The sequence below is a fragment of the Scomber japonicus genome, chromosome 11 (assembly GCF_027409825.1).
Source record: "Scomber japonicus isolate fScoJap1 chromosome 11, fScoJap1.pri, whole genome shotgun sequence".
Classification (NCBI taxonomy): Eukaryota; Metazoa; Chordata; class Actinopteri; order Scombriformes; family Scombridae; genus Scomber; species Scomber japonicus.
Genome location: NC_070588.1, coordinates 23,638,607 through 23,659,046, shown reverse-complemented (window position 1 = coordinate 23,659,046; position 20,440 = coordinate 23,638,607). Strand labels below are relative to the sequence as shown.

Sequence of the window (20,440 nt, the reverse complement as noted above, 5' to 3'; positions counted from 1 at the left end):
GCCTGCTACTCTGAGAAAGGCTTTCACAAGATTTTTGGAATCTGGCTGCAGGGATTTTCTCCTGTTCAACCACAAGGGCACAGGCTCATTACACAGCAGTTTGACTTGTGATAGCAGTAAAAGCTCAGGTGTTATATATAAAGTTAATGATGAGTGCTGAAATCAGGTGTGAAGGTCAGTGTGGGAGTGGTCCAGCATGCACAGTACCAGGATAATGAAACTGAAGAAGCTAAATGGAATTCAGCCTTCATTCATTTTATTAGTTCCATGTCACAATGCCTTCAGTGGAAAAAGAGGCGTTTAGTGAGCATCAGGCTCTGGCTCACAGTTAGTGTTAATTCATCCCTGAGGTGTTGGAATAGGTGGAGGTCAGTAGATTTCTTCCAGTTTTTTTAGGACCTCGTTTTGTGCACAGGAGCATCATCTGTCATCTTTATGTAGTCAGTGGTTGAAACAGGACAAGGCAGAGGTCAGGTGGTGGAGACTAGAATTTGAATTTGTTAAATGTCAATGACAACAAATGCAAACAATGTTTAGTGGCCTGCAGTATTTTCTGTAACATTTCAGATTTCATGAGTCCAGTGTGCTCCAATGTGTTATAAAATATCTCAATACTTTCAAATTCCATGTTTTTTGTTACTGTCTTAGTGATAGTTTTAGATGCATTCTTGTTTCCTTAAAGGCATATGAATCTGTGAATATACTCTTCCCATGTCTACTTTCAATCATGTATTCCTACAGTAACAGAGGTGCAACAGCTCCCTCCCTTGTATCAAAGTAATAACATTAAAAGCTGAAACAGGATTCATGTGTGGGAACAGGACAGTATTTTGCAGTTTTTTCCCCATGGTCTTTTTTGTGCAAATTATTACCCAGGATTGCTGAAACAGGAAAGGGTTTTTTTTTTTCTGTTGCCACAAAGTTAGAAGCACACTATCGTTAATACTGTAGTATGGAGAGGTCTCCTAAATTGGACTCAAGGACCCAAAACCATTGTATAATGCAGTTCAAAGTTTAACAGGTTTGAGAAAACAACACGTGACACAGTTGAATTTACAAATGAAATCTTTATATATCGTCTTCAAAAGAAATTAAGCCCATCCAATCTATACCAATTTGAATTTTGCCGCCCGCATGGCCTTGTATCCACACAAGGCAACAGGCCGCTTGCTACAGGTTCTCTTATCAACAACTACAGTAAACACATTTTCAGGAAACATGCTGGACTTTTCCAGATCATTTTTGCATTCAAAACATTTTATTTTGGTAAAATCATACAATTGCACAGCTGAGTATTTCCCATGCAGTGCAGTAGCCTAGAAGCTAATACAGAAAGCAAAGTCTACATCTAAAGAGCTCCAGGGTTCTCTAGTGGACGTGGAACAAGTCTCGGGTCCTGCCCGCATCGACATGCAGAACCCTGCCGTTCATCCTGAACAGCGCCGGCAGCTGCCTCAGAAATCAATGCAGCAGACGTGCTCCACATTCAAGGAGAACTCCAGAGTTATAATATATGCAAATACAACAATTAGAATAAACCACATGTTTGTTTCTTTAAGGATTGCCATGTGCCAGACATTCACTGGAGAAAAATAATTATCAGGTCAAATTAGAGTAAAGAATCAATAATGCACACAATTGGAGAATCCGAACACTTCTGCACTGATATGCTTAGGAAATTTATTTGCTCTTTTGACAGCTTCATTCCAAACCTTGGCATGTTTGTTCAATTCCATTTCAAATTTTGTTGACCAATTGGTTTAATCTAGTAGAGATGACCGGCCCCGAGGAGGCCCTGAAACAGCTGTGGATATTTACTGAGTCCAATGTATCTTAAACATTAAAAAGCTCACACTACCCCGAAATATATAAATTTCACGCATACAGGTGACATTCAACATTCAAGTGCCAGTGTTTTTTGTACTGTCTTTTGGTCAAGTTTCTGAAACTTTCAAAGAATCACTTTGAGGCTTACAAAAATAAATATTTGTCAAAAATGCTTAATAAATTACACAAAACTAGCAGCAAAAGTAGAATCTAGAAATCTGTGCAAATGGCTAAATTCCCCCGACTGCTAAATCCCCTGGTCCCAAATAAATCCTGGTTTAAACGTTGAGAACCCTTCCCCTTTGTAAACAAGCTGCGTTTTTCACAATCTCCTCACACACAATATTTGGAAGCTTAAGGACACATATCATCCAAGACATCTATATAAAACTCTAGATGTGCAATAAAATAACTTTTGTAAAACTTGATGGGCACGACGTACAAGGGTCTACACACCTAAATCAAGTAGCACCATTCAATCTCAAGTTCTCAACACTGTCAGTGCATCCGCTTTTAGTTCAATTTCTTAAAAAAAAAAAAAAAAAGGTTTTCAAGGCACAACACACCCGTTGAGAAAACCGGAGCATTTTTTGAGGTGAAACGCCCCGTCTCTCCTCCTCTCGATGGCTGCTCCTCTTTGAGAGGAAAAGCCTGCTCTGACTTTACAAAGCCACAGATTCTTTTTTTTTTTTTTTATACATGACAGAGCAGATGAACTCCCAGAGGACCTGACAGTACTTTAATGTTCCAGGAGGAAGTGGACACTCCCTCGTCTTTGGCCGTCTCCACATTTACTCTATGCAGCAATGGAAACCAAAGCCACTGACAAATGGCGGTGCACTGAAAACTGCGCCCCCCCCACGCCTACCCCCAGATTCCCTAACCCCGGTGCTCGGAGTGCTGCTCAAACCCCCCCCCCTCCGCCTCTGTTCCTGTTGAATTGATAAACCTCAGTGATCATTCTCCTGCCTGTCTCTTAAAGATGAACCATGCCTCCAACGCAGCTTGAAAAGAGAAAACGTTTTGTAATTAAGTTAAGCCTGCGACTCAGTTCACTTCGTCCTTTCTCCTTGACCAAAAAACAAAACACTTGCAAGCGTAGAATACCATGTGGGCCTCGCAGCGGTCGGTCGATTCGGTAAACACTAACACCACGCCACGCCCTCCCGATGCTGTGGTCCTTTATGCAGCCACTTTGAACTTCACTTTCAAGATGGCAGGCATTTTTTGTTTTTGATACACATTTGTAGAGAAACAATCCCCCCGCCCGCCCCACAAAAAAAAAAAAAAAACGGAAAAAAAAGAAATCAAAGAAATCAAAAAACCGACTGAGTTTTTCAATTTTGCACACACCTGCACCAAAAATGTCTCAAGTAAAAACAAACAAAAAACACCGCCCACTTTATGTAGCTAGCACTTGGTAACATACTAGCTGCCATAACACTGTCAAGTCAATTGAAAAAATGTGGAGTAACAAGTTCCAGCATTGATTATTCTTGTTTAAACCTCAGCGATCGTTGGCACTGAGCTTAATGACGTCTGTGTTTCTTAAGATTACAATAGGAATGGCTATTTCAAAGACTACCATATCCATAAAAAGGAGCCTGTCCAGGATAGAGTGAGCAAAAAAGAACAAACCAATGTAACTTTGTCCCTTAGGATTAAAATACGGTTGCTTCACAGAGTGGCCCAGTTTGTATTCGACATAGTAATGGCTCCATTAGCTGTTTGTAGAAAAGGCTACATGATGTTTCTGCAATAAATTTGAAGTTCAAATGGAATCATGACTCTTGAGAGCCACAACGCCCCAGTGTTTGCCAAGGTTTGATTAAGTCTAAGCTTTTTTTTTTTTTTCTTTTAATTTTTTTTTTTTTTAACCTTTCTAATATTTTTCACCAAACAAAATAATAGTAAAAACAAATTTAGAGCTCTTGGCCATGTCCGTCTGGTGAAATGAAAACACAGATTTCCTGTTTAAATTCAAAAGGCACAGTACATTAACATACAAATGATCCTCAGGTTATTCAATTGGGGGTTTTTTCCACAAAAAGAACAAAAATACTTCTAACAATGAAAGTCCGAGGTTGCTGTCGGACAATGCATGTCAGCATCCATGCTCACTCTGAGGTGTGCAAATCTCTGCGGTCTCCGGTGCATTGCACGTGCTGGTGACTTTCCTTTGCGTCGTGCTGCACTTCATTTTGAGAGAAGCGAATGGCAGAGAACCAGGGTTGGTAATGTACTGTGTGTCAGTGAAGCTACACAGGGAGGGTTGTTATGGTCTGGCTTAAGTTAACATGTGGTTTCCATTGAGTCAGGTTGGCATGGCAACCTACTCCTATGGCGACTAGTTGCCCCACCAATCCACACTACCAGAGTGGCTGTAATTTCCTCCGTAGCCATCATTACCGTAGAAGTTGCCACCAAAGCCACCTGTGGGGGACGAGATCAGGTCAGTTAGCTGAACACTGGAACTGTTTCACATGAGCAATGTTCAACCTTTAAGTGTTGATTGGTCAAACAGCAAAGTAAACCACAGTTAAAAAGCTGTGGGAAACATCATTGTTGCCTTACCTCCACCAAAGCCACGGTTTCCTCCATGGCCTCCAGTGCTGCGTCCTCCACGGCTGCTGCTGAAGTTTCCAGCGCCTCCAGGTGTCTGACGGTAATCTCTAGCTCCAAAACCACCAGAGAACCTTGACAAAACAGTGTGTTTGGTTTAGATCTTGTGAAAGTGGTACTGGCTCAAGACCAGTTGTCATTACATGTAAAGACCTGCAGATACCCAGAAGGAGATCTCAATAGTCCTTGATGTGCATGTGTGTGTGTAAATGTTCTCATAAATATTTTGCTTGTATGTGTGAACATTACCTCTTAGAGCGTCCACGGTTACTGCTCTTGTGCTGGTGCTCGTAGGCCAGGCTCTCAAGCCAGGAGGGAACCTCCTGCTTGGCCTCCACCAGAATGTCCAGCAAATCTTTGGTTATGTTGCTGTTTTTGTCGTTAAAGAACGACGTGGCCAGACCTGAACAAGACAGAGCAAGAGTCATTATACTGCATGACGAGTGATTAACATATTCATGTACAAGTGGAAGGTTATAAACTTGTTTTTACCAAGGTTGCCCACACGTCCCGTACGGCCAATACGGTGAACGTATTCTTCAATGTCACTGGGCAAATCAAAGTTAATAACGTGCTTCACATTGCTGATGTCCAGACCTCGAGCAGCCACCTGAAGTAAGGAGAGAGAATAATGGTTTAAATAAAAGATTAAGTTTCATTTAGTTCAATGACCTAAATAATTAACCCTGACTGCATTCAAAAGTTAACTTAAAGAAATGACGTGTTAAAGGCCCAAATGTAGCGCTATCAAGTCTACACTGTAATTTGGTCTAACAATAATGTTAGCATTGATTACTACAATTGAAAGGACAGAACCCACCAACACATTAAGTCCTGTTGTAAGACACTCAACCATTACATTAAGCATGATCCATAATTTACTGCTATGGTTTGTATTTGACCACTAGGTATACCTCATAGTAAATCTACAGCATTAAACCAGATTTACAGTTCAAGCTAGTCAACGACATAAGGACAGAAATAGTTTTGCCTAATAATAGAGACTATACTGATATCAATCTAAGTAAAGAACATATTCTAGGTGTATTTTCAGTGGTGTGGTAAATATACAGTTATCAAAAGGATCCTTAAGGAAGTAAAAGCAGGAAGGAGAAAAGTCAACTTATTTGCATTGGTACATACAGCTGTAGCCACCAAGATGGGGGAGCGCCCAGAGCGGAACTGATGCAGAGCTTCCTCTCTGTCTCTCTGGGATCTATCTCCATGGATGCTGGTGCAGGCGTAACCCTCGTGGTAAAGGAAGTCTTCCAGAGCGTCGGCTCCTTTCTTGGTTTCCACAAACACCAGAGTCAACGAATCCTTGCCTGTGCGGGAGGGAACAAAGACGAGACAGGAGGAGAGCAGGGTAAAGAACATGAAAGGAGAAAAGGGGAACTAAATCATTGCTAACTGGGAACAGGTGTTTTTATGGATTTCTGAACTGAAAGGAAATGGGAGGAGGGTTTAAGTAAACTTAACTGTCAAAATAATGAAGTAAAAGAAAATCAAAATGGACAACTTAGAAATGGAGACAGGGATTGCATAAAAAGCTTTAAATTTACTGACAACCATTAATTGACAAGCTTGACTTCAGTTTTACTGCACACAGTACTGAAGATAATAGCTGAACTACTGTTTATGTCCAAACAACCATTGAATTGTCCGATTTTTTTTTTTTTAAAAAAGGTCACAATCCAGATATTTGGCATTAATGGCCATCAGAATAAAAGCTTGAGATAATACAAATGGCTGAGGGGAAATGGGGTAGGACAGGACATTTCAAGTCGCATCATTCACAGCTAACCCTGCAACTGATGCACTCTGATGGAAGACGGGTGGGGGGGAACCTCCAGCCTCATCTTTCTCCTTAAGCCTGTGAGTACTTTTAAGCCCAGATCAGCCCAATCAGATGGTCTGAATTGTTCTGGTGGTAACACTGAGCACTTGAGGACACCTGGGCGACCCCCCACCAAGCCTCTTTACCTTGGTTGATAAGAGCCATCTTTCGCCAGGCTGTCCATGACATAAGTTACACATTAAGTTGGCTTTTTATAGCAGCTGCACTGGTTACCATGGAAACAGCTCTTCACTTTTCTTTGGAGGTTAAGTCTAGTTACAAAACATCGGGCCTCTAATACTTATAAGCCAACAATGGCTCAATACACTATTAGTATTGATATAGTGCTATTCATCACGATCTGTAATAGTTTAGTGGACTACACTGGAGTCTGTCCACTGAACTAACAGACTACTGCCTTAAATCTGCTACAGCCGTCTCACTCATGGAAAGAGCTCTTTCTGTGACAACCAGCCAGCATGATAGTGTTGACCTTAGTGCCGGTGTCGTAAACACACTAACTCTAATCTAGAGAGAGACTGTACTATCAACTCCATCTCTTAAATTTCACTCTATGTATTGTGCAAGCTAAATGTTATAAATCAGTCCTACAAGCACTTATTGGAAATGAAAAATAAACCAAAACAAATAAAAAGCAAACTGAGGCAGTATGTCAGCCGGGGAGCAGAGGACAGGATGAGCCATGGGATGTGATGTTTCTGGCTTGGGGGTCAGAGTGAAGATGATGGTACGTTTACACTTACCAGGCTTCTCTGGGGCCTCTGTCACATTTTCCTGAACCTCACTGGGAATAACTAAGATAAAACCAAACCGGCCAGAACATGTAAGCTGTGCAGTACAAAACTTTCACAGCGCTTATAAAGACCACAGTCAGAAGTAAACCCCTTAAAAAAACAGCATGATTTTAGCCTGACCACCCCTAAACGTTTTTCTTTTTAAAAAAAATTTAAATAATGGCATGTTTTTACTACTATGAACATTTGTTAGCAGAGATGCAGCATAGTCAATATTAGCTTGGTATGGGGCAGACTGACAAACACAGGATGATTGGTTAGAGCCTAATGAGACCTTCATGGGAGAGAAAGAAAAAAAAGACAAAAAACAAAACACTTTCTCACCTGTGGCATTGAGCAGGTCAAGGAGGAAGGACCTCTTGTCACCCTCCTCTACCCAAACCACCTTCTGGGTAATGTTTTCTGAGGTGGAACCTACACGACCAACAGCCAGGAAAATATAGTCCTCCAGGAAGTCCCGAGCAAGGATCTACACAACAAACAAACTATTAGTGAAAATGTTCTTTGTTTCAACTACGGCAGAGGAGTCTGTACTTGTTGACTGTCCAAACATACCTGGATCTCTTTGGGGAAGGTGGCGCTGAACATCATGGTCTGACGGATGCCTTTTGGTGGCATTGTATCTTGCTCCACAATGCGTCTGATCTGTGGCTCAAAACCCATGTCCAACATGCGGTCAGCCTCGTCCAGGACCAAGTAGCTACAGAGACATTTCATACACATTATTATATTTATATAAATACTGGAGTCATTCATTTTAACTTGTCGTTAACAGCCTCAGTGGATCCCTGTTTTGTACTTACTTGCAGTAGTCCAGACCAATCTTGCCCCTCTCCATCATGTCCACCAGGCGACCAGGTGTGGCAACCAGCAGGTGACAGCCCCGCTCCAATTCTCTGATCTGCTGACCTATATCAGCACCGCCATACACCACGCAGGGACGCACACGTGAGCGGTACGCAAACTAGAGCAGGAGGGAAGGAAAATCATCAAGCTTAAAGCTACATATTCAACATTTAGACAAGCCATGGTGCAATCGGCTCTATGATGGCATCAGAAGCAGCGCTGTGCCGGGTCCTCACCTTCCTCGCCTCATCATAGATCTGCAGAGCCAGCTCTCTGGTGGGAGCCAGGACAAGGGAGAGTGGGTACTGCTTACGACGTCCATATCTTCCATTGTCCTGAGTGAATAAAATAATGTTTATTACATCGAGTCAAGAAGTAATACAGAAATGTTTCATTACTGCATGTTTTCTGCCTCCTATTACCTGTCCATTGTTCTTCATTGCCTGCATAGCATCTCCAGGCCCGTCACTGTAGATCTGACTCAGCACTGGCAACAAGAAGGCGGCAGTCTTCCCAGAGCCTGAAATCCAACAGAAATAATTATACGGTCTTACTATTCAACACTAAAATTTTACATAAAATCTGAGCCAAACATGAACACTGAATGGTCCTTCAACCTCTTGTCTTTTCAGGAATTATAGCAAATTTAATCATGAAAAAGCTGTTAAGTACAGAGAGAAAATATATATAGAAACACTCACCAGTCTGGGCACAGGCCATCAGGTCTCTCTTGGTCTTGATGATGGGGATAGCATGTTTCTGGACTGGAGTGGGACGAGTGTAGCGACTCAGGGTGATGTTACCCATGACAATCTCTCCCATGTCCACATCGTGGAACTAAAAACACAAATAAATCCGACACCGTCACTATACAGCACAGAAAGGTTTAAAATTTAAACATTAAGATATGTGCCGACCCTTAGTCTACACCATTAAGAATGTTCCAGCACTGCTAAAGGGGCACACTTACACTTTCAATGTGGGGCGGGCAGTTGCTTCCAGTGGCCTCCACGGGAATATCATCATATTTCTCAAAGTTTATGCCAGTGTTGCTCGCAGAGAACAGCTCACTAGAAGATGACGTTTGCAAAAATTTAGGTCAAACAGAAGAAACAAAACTGTTAGTTTTATCATTTCTGATCAGGGTCTAACTTACTGTTCCAGGCGCTCATTGGGAGCTGTAGGCTTGGACCAGTCTTCCTCTCTGGACTCCTCCGTCCAGCGGCTGTTTCCGCCTCCAGAAAAGCCGCCACGCTCATACCTGCACACACAGAGCATGGTTACTACTATTATTATTCTAAAGAACAAAAAAACTAAATAAAAAGACAAACCACACCAGGCAGTTCATATTAATAATTGTAATGAAGTATTAACTTCAACTATTATGTAACTATTTAACTCACCTTCCCCTTGAGCCTGACCCACGTTCATTAAAGAAGGTAGACTTGGATCTATCGGAGCGTCCCCCAAAGCTGTTGAAGCCAGCATCCCTTGGAGGTCCTCCCCAGCCGCCCTCTTTGTTGTCATAATTATTAAACCCTGTGATGGGACGGAGAGAGCACCTGTTAATAATTAAGAATTTTCTGCAAATCTGCTGTCAGACGTCAGATGACGTTGCAGTCTTACCAATAGCCGAATTTTTCTTTCCGTTAGAGAATGCCATGGATCGTTTTAGTTATATAACCTCAAACTTCATATCTAATATTAGTTCCAAATGGTCTGATATTGCAACCACTAGATGAACAAGGGTGGGGGATGGTAAAACTTAACTGCTCTACAACTAGAGCTTGAATTAGGTATTTTAAGGCATGATAGGATTTTCCCACCTGCATTTTGTAATGGTTGATTAAACGAGCCTCCACCCCTGTTACCACGGTAGGCGCCTCGCCCACCTCTATCATTGCGAGGGGGTCCACGCCCTCCGAAGCCCCCGTTGGTGCGGTTGTCATGGTAACCATTCACAAATCCATTGCTGCGTCCACCATCCCATCCAGATGAGTCTTTATGGAGACACAGAAGCAGCAGCGTGTGAGGAAGAGCATAGTGTGGCGTGTTACACATTTGTGGCAATGGGCAAGTATGCATTTGGCTGCACTCAGTGCTGACTAACCATGAGTCTCTTCCAGTGCTGAGCTATTTTTAGTCTTATTGACTGACAGATGGGATACAAGCAGCTTCATAGTAAATATGAGCCTGAACTGAAAGCTTGCAGAAAAATGTTTATACAGTCCAATATTAAAGCATAAGGGAGAATTTAAGTGCAGAGGTTTTAGGTAAGTTAACTCAATAACCAAGACACTGGCATTGTTGTTTGTAGATGACTCGTCAGTACCAAACAATCTACTGAGCTCCAGTTTTGCCTGTGGGGGACATTTACCACAATGATCTGCCCAGCTCTTGACACTGGCTGTGTCATCGTTCCCATCAGAGGCCACACTGTTATCAGTGCAGGCTGAAGATGAGGCCGGCGGGGGACAAAGGACAGTTAGCGCTGCCATGGGAAGGCTTGCTAAGTAGCAGAAGCTATGCCACAGTAGCATCAAGGGGCAGACCAGCTGCACAGATCTAGGCATAGTCTGGATTTGTTTTGAAGTTTTGGATCAGCTGATCAGATCTGTAGTGAGGATTATTTAACTTGTGGACCAACAGGTAAATGTCCATCATTGTGCCTCCTTCAAGTAAGCACAAGGAAAAAGCCTTGTAATGCTTGCACACTGTAATGCTTGCACAATTGGGCACACTGACCTATGTTTTGTAGACCAGTCCATAATGGTCCAATAAGGATGGTCCCAATCCCGTTTTTTGACTCCTGTACAGATCTGACTGATTCTATTCAGAGTATGAGTGATGGCAACAATAAATCGAGTATTTTCTTAACCAATGTGAAGATGTAGCCTGTTTATCATGACAAAATACAGATTTTGGACAGTTCACTAAATATTTTGGGACACATTACTTTGCCTTAGATCAGTTTAGAAATCTTCCCAGTTTCACTGCTCGGAGTAAATGTTTACTGCATAGATATGAGCTTTCATTTAACAAGCGCAGTGTGGCAAATTAATTTCATTAATTTAGTAACTCAGACTGACAAAAATGATGTGCACTCTGCAAACATGGCAAAACACACCATGCAGCAGTGTCAGAGCCCGACTTTCTGAGACAGCAGTGCAGGTGACGCCACATCAAACCAGTTCACTGACATAATAAGATAATAGCACCATGTAGTCTCAGCTAACGTTAAACACAAAGCAAGTTACACCCTAATCACTAAGTACTCACTCTAAAGAGATGCGTCATAACTACCAGACACATGAAAGCTGCTCTAGGGTCGTATTTAAAATCACTTTCCAAGCAGTGTGGTGAGAACTGAAACTACTGGTCTATTCATAAAGTGTCAAAGGAAAATTAATCTGCAAATATTTTACTTGATCATCCATGTCATTTGTCAGGTTTGATAAGATAACATTTATATTAACTAACATTTTGAGAAAAAGACCAAAAATTGTTAGTTGCAGCCATAGACAGACTTCATGTCTAAACTACTTTTCATGTTGTGATTCATTTTAGCAAAGCATAAAGAAAGAAAATGATCAACATGTAACCAACACGGACGGCTAAAAACATGTCAGGTTTCAACAGATCGGCTTGTATTGACAGTGTAAACTCCAGGAAGTTCACACCTTGTATGTGGGTGTGTGCTATTAATCTGAGCTAATAACCGTTTGGTGAATCCAGCACTGCTTGGAAAGCTTCTATCTTTCTTGATGACACTGACAGTTGTCCCACACTGGACAGCATATTTTAAAGATGCTCAAAACCAACCCATCAAAGACTACAAGACTCCTTTTTACAACCAGGAGCTGTCCTCCTGGTATGATTAAGCTCCAACAGTCTGCTAGACTAAAACAATTATCCTCCAGGCACAATAAAGCCAGAGTAAAGATGAGCTATAGATGCCTCAAATCACATCTCAAATATCAAAGAACTCCTGATGATGACGACTATGTTGAAATACCCTAGCATATACAGACACCCGTTTCATATCAGGACTATTCAAATAATGAACCCAGGAGGGCTGCGTGCATGCCAAGGCTGTCACTTTTCATTAGAAATCACAACTTTTGTTCTAATGTGAGAAAAAACTATCCAAACTGTAATATATCCTGTTTGAATTCAAAATTCACAGTCGATATAGGGCAACATAACGCTTGAAGTAGTTTACCTTGTGATCCAGCAGAGGGCGTCCTTAATACTCACTACCAGCTTGACCAATCACAAGCTCTTTGACCCATCATTAAACTAACATTACAAATAAAAAGTAGATAGAACGATAGCAAGCAAATCCTTGCTAATCGGATAATGATGCCGAAGTATCTGTGAAGCGGTGTGTTTAAGTATTTTGGGTTGCACACCGTTGATGGCACAGTTAACAAAAATGGCTAACTTTATTAAAAACAAAAAAAACAGCTGACGTACTCTAGGTCAACACCTCTGACGACTCAGCAGCTATTTCACCACAGAGGAGAGGCAGCGGAGGCATCGCACAAGCGGAGTAATGTCAACTCTACAGTCTCGTCTGAAACAGTTATATCTCAAGTGACAGCCCTGGTGCATGCAGGTTTCTATTCCAGCTCAGAGTGCACCAGTTTATCTCGGCGGTTATTCTATCGTCACACCAGAGAGGAGAAACTATTCAAAGAAGTCAGCTGGTAGTCAGCGGTTGGAACAAAAGCCTGCATGCACTCAGCTTCTCAGCATACTGCTCAATAATCCTGCTAAATTCTTTTCAACGGTAAACCTCAGGCAGACATAAAACGCCACAAGACCGTACTAAAGAACAAAAAAAGGAACTCTGATAGTATAATCCCTACTGTGTGATTTCATGACAACAACTGTGACAGGAGGTTCATTGTACAAATGGTTAGCAGTACAATAAAAAAGGTAAATGACTAGTACTTCCCTCCCAGCAGATACTGTCTCATTATTAGTATAAACAGCCACACTAGTGACGCAGTGCAGAATATTTAAAAGACACCATCACCATGCATCGTGAACTTCATTTGCAAGCTTGGGACAAATGTGTTAGGCCCAGATTTGCTGCCTCTTTTTCCAAGTGACAATGACAAAGCAAAGGCACGTTGATGGTGCTCCAGTGTTTTGTTTTGCTATAATACACTGACAAAAAATGCCAAAACGTAGATGGCATGGCATGCAGGTAGAGGTCAAGGTATACCACATCTGTTTCGCCAGCCCCCACTGTAGGCATGGTAAAAGGCAAGCTCTTGAGAAGCCAGTCTTGGGTAACCTGAGCAAAGGTAGGGAAGCAGGCTATAAAAAGACTTGCCCGTAATTACTGGCTCATGCAGTATGAGTGTTGGGTTTGACTTTACACTAATAGTTACCGATCGTACAGTCATCCCATCCTGAAGTATAGTTATTTCTGTATCTGTATGGACACTCTGCCTGCCATGGTTGTGGGCACTGCTTAGGAGAAACTTGGGGGACATTGAAGGTAATATGAGTTTGAATATACAGTGGGGGGAAAAACATTTTTAATGTATCTATAATATACTTCAATAGACTACAATATCAAGTTAAAACCAACTCACTATAGTAAATTAACTTTCATTAGACTGCCCGTTATCTTTTATATGGAATTTCTCATTTTGACAGCAAGCATTCCAGCAGAGAGAAGCACATCAATTAATCATGAGCCCATCATTAACTTTTACTGTGAAGTGTATGGGTCTAACCTAACCCTCTCCCCCTTCACACTGGCTTTGCTGGTGTGTAAATGGCTATTTCATGCATCTGGAAATGCAGGTTGCCCACAGCGAAAGCAGACAGAAGGGACTTACAGAGATTTACTGGTGCCACTGAATAACCGCACTGTCTACCAGCGGAATAAGCATTTCCTGCGGTGGAATAAGAAAACAGCAAAACGAGAAAAACGTCAAGTATGTAATGACACAGAGTACCAAGATTCCAGTATTTATTTAATTTTTTAAATTAAAATTATCCGAGTATGCCAGGTACAGCACATGTCTTGATTAAAGGCCTTTAAGAGGCTAAAGAAATAGAGAAAAAGAATTAAGACTGATGTGCATTCATAACCGCCTCCTCCTGGCTTCAAACACATTGTCAAGTGTCTAAAGATGTCAACACTGATACAAACACCAGCCCATCCTCCACATCTCCCTTTATCAGAGCGGTCAACAGCTAGCACTCCTCTTTGTTCACATGTGAGACATTATACCAGTTAAAGGAAAAAAACTACTCAACAAAATAGGTGTAATTGCTAAAAATGAATCAGGCAGTTTGGAAAATTGGCCTATTTTGTCTTCTGAGCAGTCTGGGGGGAAATTTGAGGTTTTTAGATATTATATAAAACCACTTACCCTACTTTTTTGTGCCAAATAAGCTATTGCGCACAGACAGAAGAAAACCAATTTGGTGTAGTTTTCTTTAATTCTGTGCAGTAGTAAAAATGAGAAACGTCTTTAATGAAGGTCTGGAGTGGAGCAAAACCTACTGCAGAACCATCATCTTTGCCTTGACTGGTAAAAACAATTTTTGCCAAGAAACAAATATTGTCTTATTAGAGCCTCACCATTTTTTCTCAATTGTGCTTGCTTTTACCATGCTCTGATGGGCTTTTGACACCAATAAACACAAGTCACACCTGGCTGTGGCTCAGCAGGTGGTGTTAAATCAAACTCACCATTTTTGGAAGCATCTTTGTTCCTCAAGTGAGGTGGAATGTAACGTCCTGGGTGGAGATTAAAAAAAGAAATATGTCATGTGCTGCACGCTGTTTACCACAATCATTAACTGAGATATTGTTTACAAGCTGAAGCTGAACATGCACACCTTGCATAACTACAGAGGTTTGAGGTTTATTACTGGTGAAAGCAAATGTCATCATCAATACATAAATGTCAAATTATAATGAAAAGTACATGAAGCACAGACTGAGGGTATTGTTATCATATACAGTGACATTTTAAAGTAAAATTTGATTTTATAACTTACTGCCAGTTCCTCCGCCTTGTCCGTCAGCAGAATTCAAGTCTAGGGCAGCAAGCTAAACCAAAAGAAAAAGAGATGCAGTGTTATATTTGGGCAACCTGTGTCAAAGTAACTAAACAACCAACACGATCACTTCATTTTAAAAGTACAATTGAAATTAGAAAGATAATGACTACCTCATGCGTTATTTAAACATTTAAAGTAACTCTCCAACTTAAAATAGTTGCCTACAGGGCTCAAAATTAACTTTGTGTACTTTTCCAAATTTGGCCCACCATTGGATAGATTGCCTTTTCTTGGCTAATAATAAGTAAAACACTAGCAGTCACTTGCATAATCTACCGGCATTTGACTAGTGGTCATTTTGTGCCCTCGTTGCCTTTCGACTACAACAAATTTAAATATTTCTTTTTTACATAACACAATTAAAAATCAGCCTGAAACCCCTTCATATGATGTCGTTCATTAAATTAACTTGATGTGTCGTAACAACCGGCACGGCACAATAACCCAGGATATATCTGGAAAATGCTGACAAATTACAAAAATACACCACTAAAACATAAAAGTATTGTTAATTAATACTCGTGATTGATTGGCATTATCTACTTTTAAAACTACCCGAGCCACTTATTAAATTGACAGCATAAAATATGTTGTTGGGTCGCTGAAAACCCCGCTGCCAACATTTTTTTCCTGCGCCACGTTTCAGGTCGAGAAGGCCCGACACTAACCGTGCCAATACCGGCCGGGCAGTGAATGTTACACAACTGAGGAAATTGGTATAAAACTAGTATAAAATAGCAGGAGATATGATTAACATGTCGTGTGAAGGTGAGTTTAAGAATACTGTTGGCCAGCTTAAAAGGAAACAGTGGATAATAAGGCTGTTATTTGAGTTTTGCTGGCACAACGCAGTGCCGAGCTCCGCCATCACAATCCTCTCGACATCATCACCACCTCCATTTTAGCAGCCGCAGCATTAGCTTAGCTCCCGGCTAACGAGGCTCTTTCTCTACCGAAAACTACATGTGCTTAACGCCAAACCACCACCATTTTAAAACAAACAAAACAACACAAATAATACTTAAAATAGTCAAGTTGAGAGTACTCACCTGCTGATCTAGACCGTGTGGATTATCAACGACCACATGACTCATAACTAAAAGAGAGTAGTGGGGGATTATTTCTGAAGAGAAAGGATTTTCTTTGTTAGCACGACCCGGAGCTAATCTAACTATAATGTTAACTCAGCTTTTTCTGTTTTCTGTACAAATTACGACCTTGAGCCAACGGTTACCTGTGAAGTTAGCTAGATAATTACGTTTACTTAAAATAAATAAAACAGTGATATTTATTATAAATATAAATTCTGTTCAAGTTTCCAGATGAAAGGATTGATGCGGCGCTGTGAACAGAAACCCCCTCCCGGCAGGCTTGACCGTGGCGGAATGAGGCACCGACGGCTCAGGTAACGCGAGATAACCACTCTGTCACATCGGGGAGTTACACAACCATCGCGATGTTTCCCCTCAGCAGCTATTGGTTGATATATGACACTGATCATTATGGATTGGTCAGCCTTACTTTGACCCACCCGCATTCAGAAAAGACCCGCCCTACTCTGCCTATGATTGGCCTGTAATCGCTGATTTAGTTTGTCTGATTGGTTGAGTTTAGAGTATCAGGGTCGGAGCCAATCAGAGGCTGAGTAGGGCGGGTCTTCAGAGAAACCGGGTGGGAAAAAATAATGCGGTGTAAAGTCCTAAATTTACACATGCCTAACGATGTGTCTATGAAACCCCAGAAAGAAACCTAAAACAGCATAAAACAGTTTCATAACAATATATTTAAATTGTAACGCACTTTGCACTGAGTGAGAAGTGCGTAATACTCGTCACTCGTAGTGAAAATTAACAACATAGAACACACATAAAGAAAATAACTAATCAAGTTACAGTCATCCTTAATGTTGAGAGGATTAGTCATATGGACCGAACATCTGAGGATTGTATCTGAATATAAGGATTCACTCATTTAAGTTTTCCGGACAACATAATAAACTTATTAGAGTTCTCTCTTTATGTATGTAGTGGAATTGGTGTAATAATAATATTTTAAATACAAAACACAATCTTTTTCTTGTTCTAATCAAATAGATGTCATGTATATATAGCACTCTCTTTTAGTACCTACATGTATTTAATCTCAGATTTCTGACTTTCTCTGTACTTTTATCACTAGTATCTTGTTTACATTGTCTTTGCATTACTGCCCTGTCTTTTAGTCTAAATAACATTTTTGCACCACAGTCTTTGTCTTTGCACTATTATGTTATGCAGAGATTTGTTTTTATGTCATGTATTTATGGCTTGCACTGTTTACCTGGTTCAGTGTTGCACTATATAGTCGTCTGGGAAATGGTATTTCATCCCAAATTGTAAATGGATGGGTTGACAACAAAGAGAGTCTGATGTATACTACAAATGAAGAAGCACCTCAACTCCATCAAATGTATGCCAGTGTGTGTAGCGTTGGGACTCTTAACTAGTTGAATGAGGAGAACTGCACTCAGACATGTTAGTTTCATCAACTTCTCCTTTATTTAAACTTCATTATATGGAAATATGTATACTTTACACCTTTATCAGGGATCAAACAGGAATACTGGGTTGAAAACCACTTTTCATGTATTTCCAAACATTACAAAGCAATCCTAGGGTAATCACATCATTTCATCAAGCCATCATCTGCATCACCTGCATTGCTATCTGTGTTTGCTGTACACATCCATTTTTGGGAATGTATAAAAAAGGCCTTTAAAGGTGGAAAAAAAAGGACGAAACCTCAGGAAATGCAATAGGTAGACATGCTACAGAGGTCATATGCACAGAGTAGACAGTAACAACACCACTTTGGATAAACAGAATGATAATAATAGCTAAATAGAAGAGGAGAACACAAGATAAGGGCCACATAGGGAGAAGAGACAAGGTGTGAGTCTCCAGGAGGAGGATGATCTGGATTAGCAATGTCTACATGCTACGCACAGTACATGTAGTAATTAAGTAATTATACTTTTTATTTAATTAGTTTTTAAATTTTTTATTTAATTTACATAAACTGTTACCCAAAACTGCTCAAAATGAGATATGTGACATCTGGGGTGATGATCATCTCCTAACCGTGGTTTCAAGTGTCCTTTGTAAGGTCAGGCAGAGTCAAGCATTAGTGCAGCCAAAGCCTTCCCCCAGCCTCCTTCTTCTCTTCCACTCACAACCCCCCTCTCTTTTCTCTAGCGGTGTGCCTTCTGTTGTACACAGACTGTGAGGCCTGTTCACAGTTATTTATCCCCTGTGCTACACTGAGAGCGAGTTGACGAGACCATATGTTGAGGGGATAAGGTACAACGGAGGTAATTGGCTACTAGGAGAAAGGTCAACTGGTGAGAGATTTCCAAAATGAGAGGCGATGCCGAACAAATCCCCCCCCCTAAGTTCATCCCCAAGAGATCATGTAAAGTTAATCAATACTGTGTCGTCCAAGTACATTCCTGAAATGAAACCGAGGTTTAATAAAACAGACAGACTTGGTGTGTCACTTGATTAGTCATAATGTGACACGCACCTGCATACTCAAATATGTTGCTTAACTTGTTCATACAAAACTGACAGAGTGGGTGTGTTGTAGAAATCAATTACATAATCCCATGACGCTCAATATGTGTCATACTCACTGACTGAAGTGAATGCCGCTGTGATATGTGTACAAAAACATTCCCTCTTTTATTTCTAGGAAGTTTTCAGGCTTTTATTATTCCTTCAAAATAATCACAACACAAAATAGATTTATAGAGATCATGATTTTATACTCCGCGTAACTGAGGCCTGTGTGGCAGTACTTGTGGCCCCATCTGCTGGGCAGTGATAATATTTAATATAATATCAATTATCAGATAAAATGTTTACAATGATTTGGACAGTTGTGTTCCTCATAGAATATTTCTAGAAATGTATACTTTTATTAAATTATAACACTTTGCCCAATATGCCAAAAAACACTAAATGTTCATTAACAGTACACAGGGGAACAGCTGAATAAGCTCCAGTGAGCCTGGTCACCTTTTCTTTACATGCATGATCATGTAAACTTTTTTCATTTTCCTGTGGCTTTCTGTTGATTTATTAAGACATTACTTTTGTTTAACCATATTACTAAATATTTATATATTCCAGTGTTTCCAATTCCTTTCCATAAATGTGAAATCTTAATTAAGCACTTTCCCCCTCCTTGTGAAACCCAGTCATAGCTTTTGCCTCAATAATCTGAAGTTTACCTTTATTGAGAATATTTTTTTCACATATTCTTCTTTTCCAAATTGTTCCACTGTCTGCAAATAGCAACACCACTGAAACATGAATCGATCTCACTAAATACATCATGGCCTATATCATAACCAGAGACTGTATAAAAGGATATTATATGATAATAGAGATATCATCTTTACACACAGTCTGTTGTCATGACATAAATCTGTACACAGTGTTATTTGTCCTCATTTCCATACAATATATCATTCTTAGATTGAAGAATAAATAACTGTGCATTAGTTTTTTTTACCAAATTAACTGAGGTGAAGTAATCCACAGAGGACAAAGACTGTCCAGGTGTTCAGATCTCAATGAAGAAGAATCACAGAAGAGGAATGGCAGGATTTTTTTTTTACAATCCCAAATCCAGACTATAAACACGAGGCTCAATCTGCTTCAGTAGAAATAGTTAATGAGGTTGTACATTACAGCAGATTTACTCTATCGCCTCAACCATAATAAACCAGATCTTTGTATTAAATGTGGAATACACGTGAGCAGCTTGTTTCACTGCCTTTTGGAACCTCCAATCACACAAGAGTATTGGAAGGAAATAACTGCTATATTTTCCACTGTCACAAAAGGGAATCTTCCTCTATGTCCCATACTGGGGATTGTTGGATGCTTTATTGTGATCTTTGCTTACTTGAAGCCAATCATAAAATTACCCTGTCATGGAAAAACAGTTATTAGACTAAACAACTAGAGCTGGATGGAGGGATTGCTTCATAGTCTGACTATGGAAAAACTTACCATGCAAGCAAAATACAGCACTTTTGACAAGATCTGGAGAAGACATTTCTGGATAGGAGGTTTTGTTGGGGTTTCTGTTAAACTAGCGTGTTTTGTTTTATTTGAGTTTTAAGTGAAATATGGATTGTCAGATCATAGTTTTTTTATGATTTAAGTATCCTTTTAACAGATATGACAGCTGAACTTTACTGTGTTGTATTCAAAGTGCCTTTATGTGTTTTGTTTAGTGTTTGTTTAGTACTTTTGCTTATTCCTTATTTGATTCTCTGCAGAATCATCAGTAGGGCTGACCAATATATATCGGTCAGCCGATATTATCAGCTGATGTTGACCTATCACAG

At 40.4% G+C, this 20,440-nt stretch overlaps 1 protein-coding gene across 7 annotated transcripts; it reads right to left on the bottom strand.

The window, feature by feature from the left end:
* Positions 1 to 1,052: 1,052 nt before the first annotated feature.
* On the bottom strand, positions 1,053 to 16,416 carry ddx3xa (DEAD-box helicase 3 X-linked a). 7 transcript variants are annotated; one of them, XM_053329282.1, is made up of 20 exons: positions 16,092 to 16,416; positions 14,980 to 15,031; positions 14,669 to 14,716; positions 13,806 to 13,862; positions 9,774 to 9,947; positions 9,351 to 9,486; positions 9,104 to 9,208; positions 8,918 to 9,017; positions 8,649 to 8,784; positions 8,370 to 8,467; positions 8,184 to 8,282; positions 7,905 to 8,065; positions 7,657 to 7,801; positions 7,426 to 7,570; positions 7,051 to 7,101; positions 5,593 to 5,774; positions 4,942 to 5,059; positions 4,699 to 4,852; positions 4,402 to 4,523; positions 1,053 to 4,260 (listed from the first exon to the last, which is right to left on the bottom strand). In XM_053329282.1, exons 1-20 carry the CDS (start codon positions 16,134 to 16,136, stop codon positions 4,175 to 4,177), a joined length of 2,214 nt encoding a protein of 737 aa, XP_053185257.1. In that variant the 5' UTR covers positions 16,137 to 16,416; the 3' UTR covers positions 1,053 to 4,174. The 7 variants fall into 7 exon arrangements, with proteins under 7 accessions (XP_053185257.1, XP_053185260.1, XP_053185258.1 ...); XM_053329285.1 differs by having other exon boundaries at positions 9,840 to 9,947; XM_053329283.1 differs by lacking the exon at positions 7,051 to 7,101.
* Positions 16,417 to 20,440: the final 4,024 nt, after the last annotated feature.

Coding starts and splice junctions, on each gene's coding strand:
- ddx3xa (XM_053329282.1), bottom strand. CDS start 16,136: ATGAGTCATGTGGTCGTTGATAATCCACACGGTCTAGATCAGCAG. Junction 9,018..9,103: donor CCCAATGAGCGCCTGGAACA/GTAAGTTAGACC, acceptor GTCATCTTCTAG/TGAGCTGTTCTCTGCGAGCA. Junction 7,802..7,904: donor ATTGGTCTGGACTACTGCAA/GTAAGTACAAAA, acceptor ATGTCTCTGTAG/CTACTTGGTCCTGGACGAGG.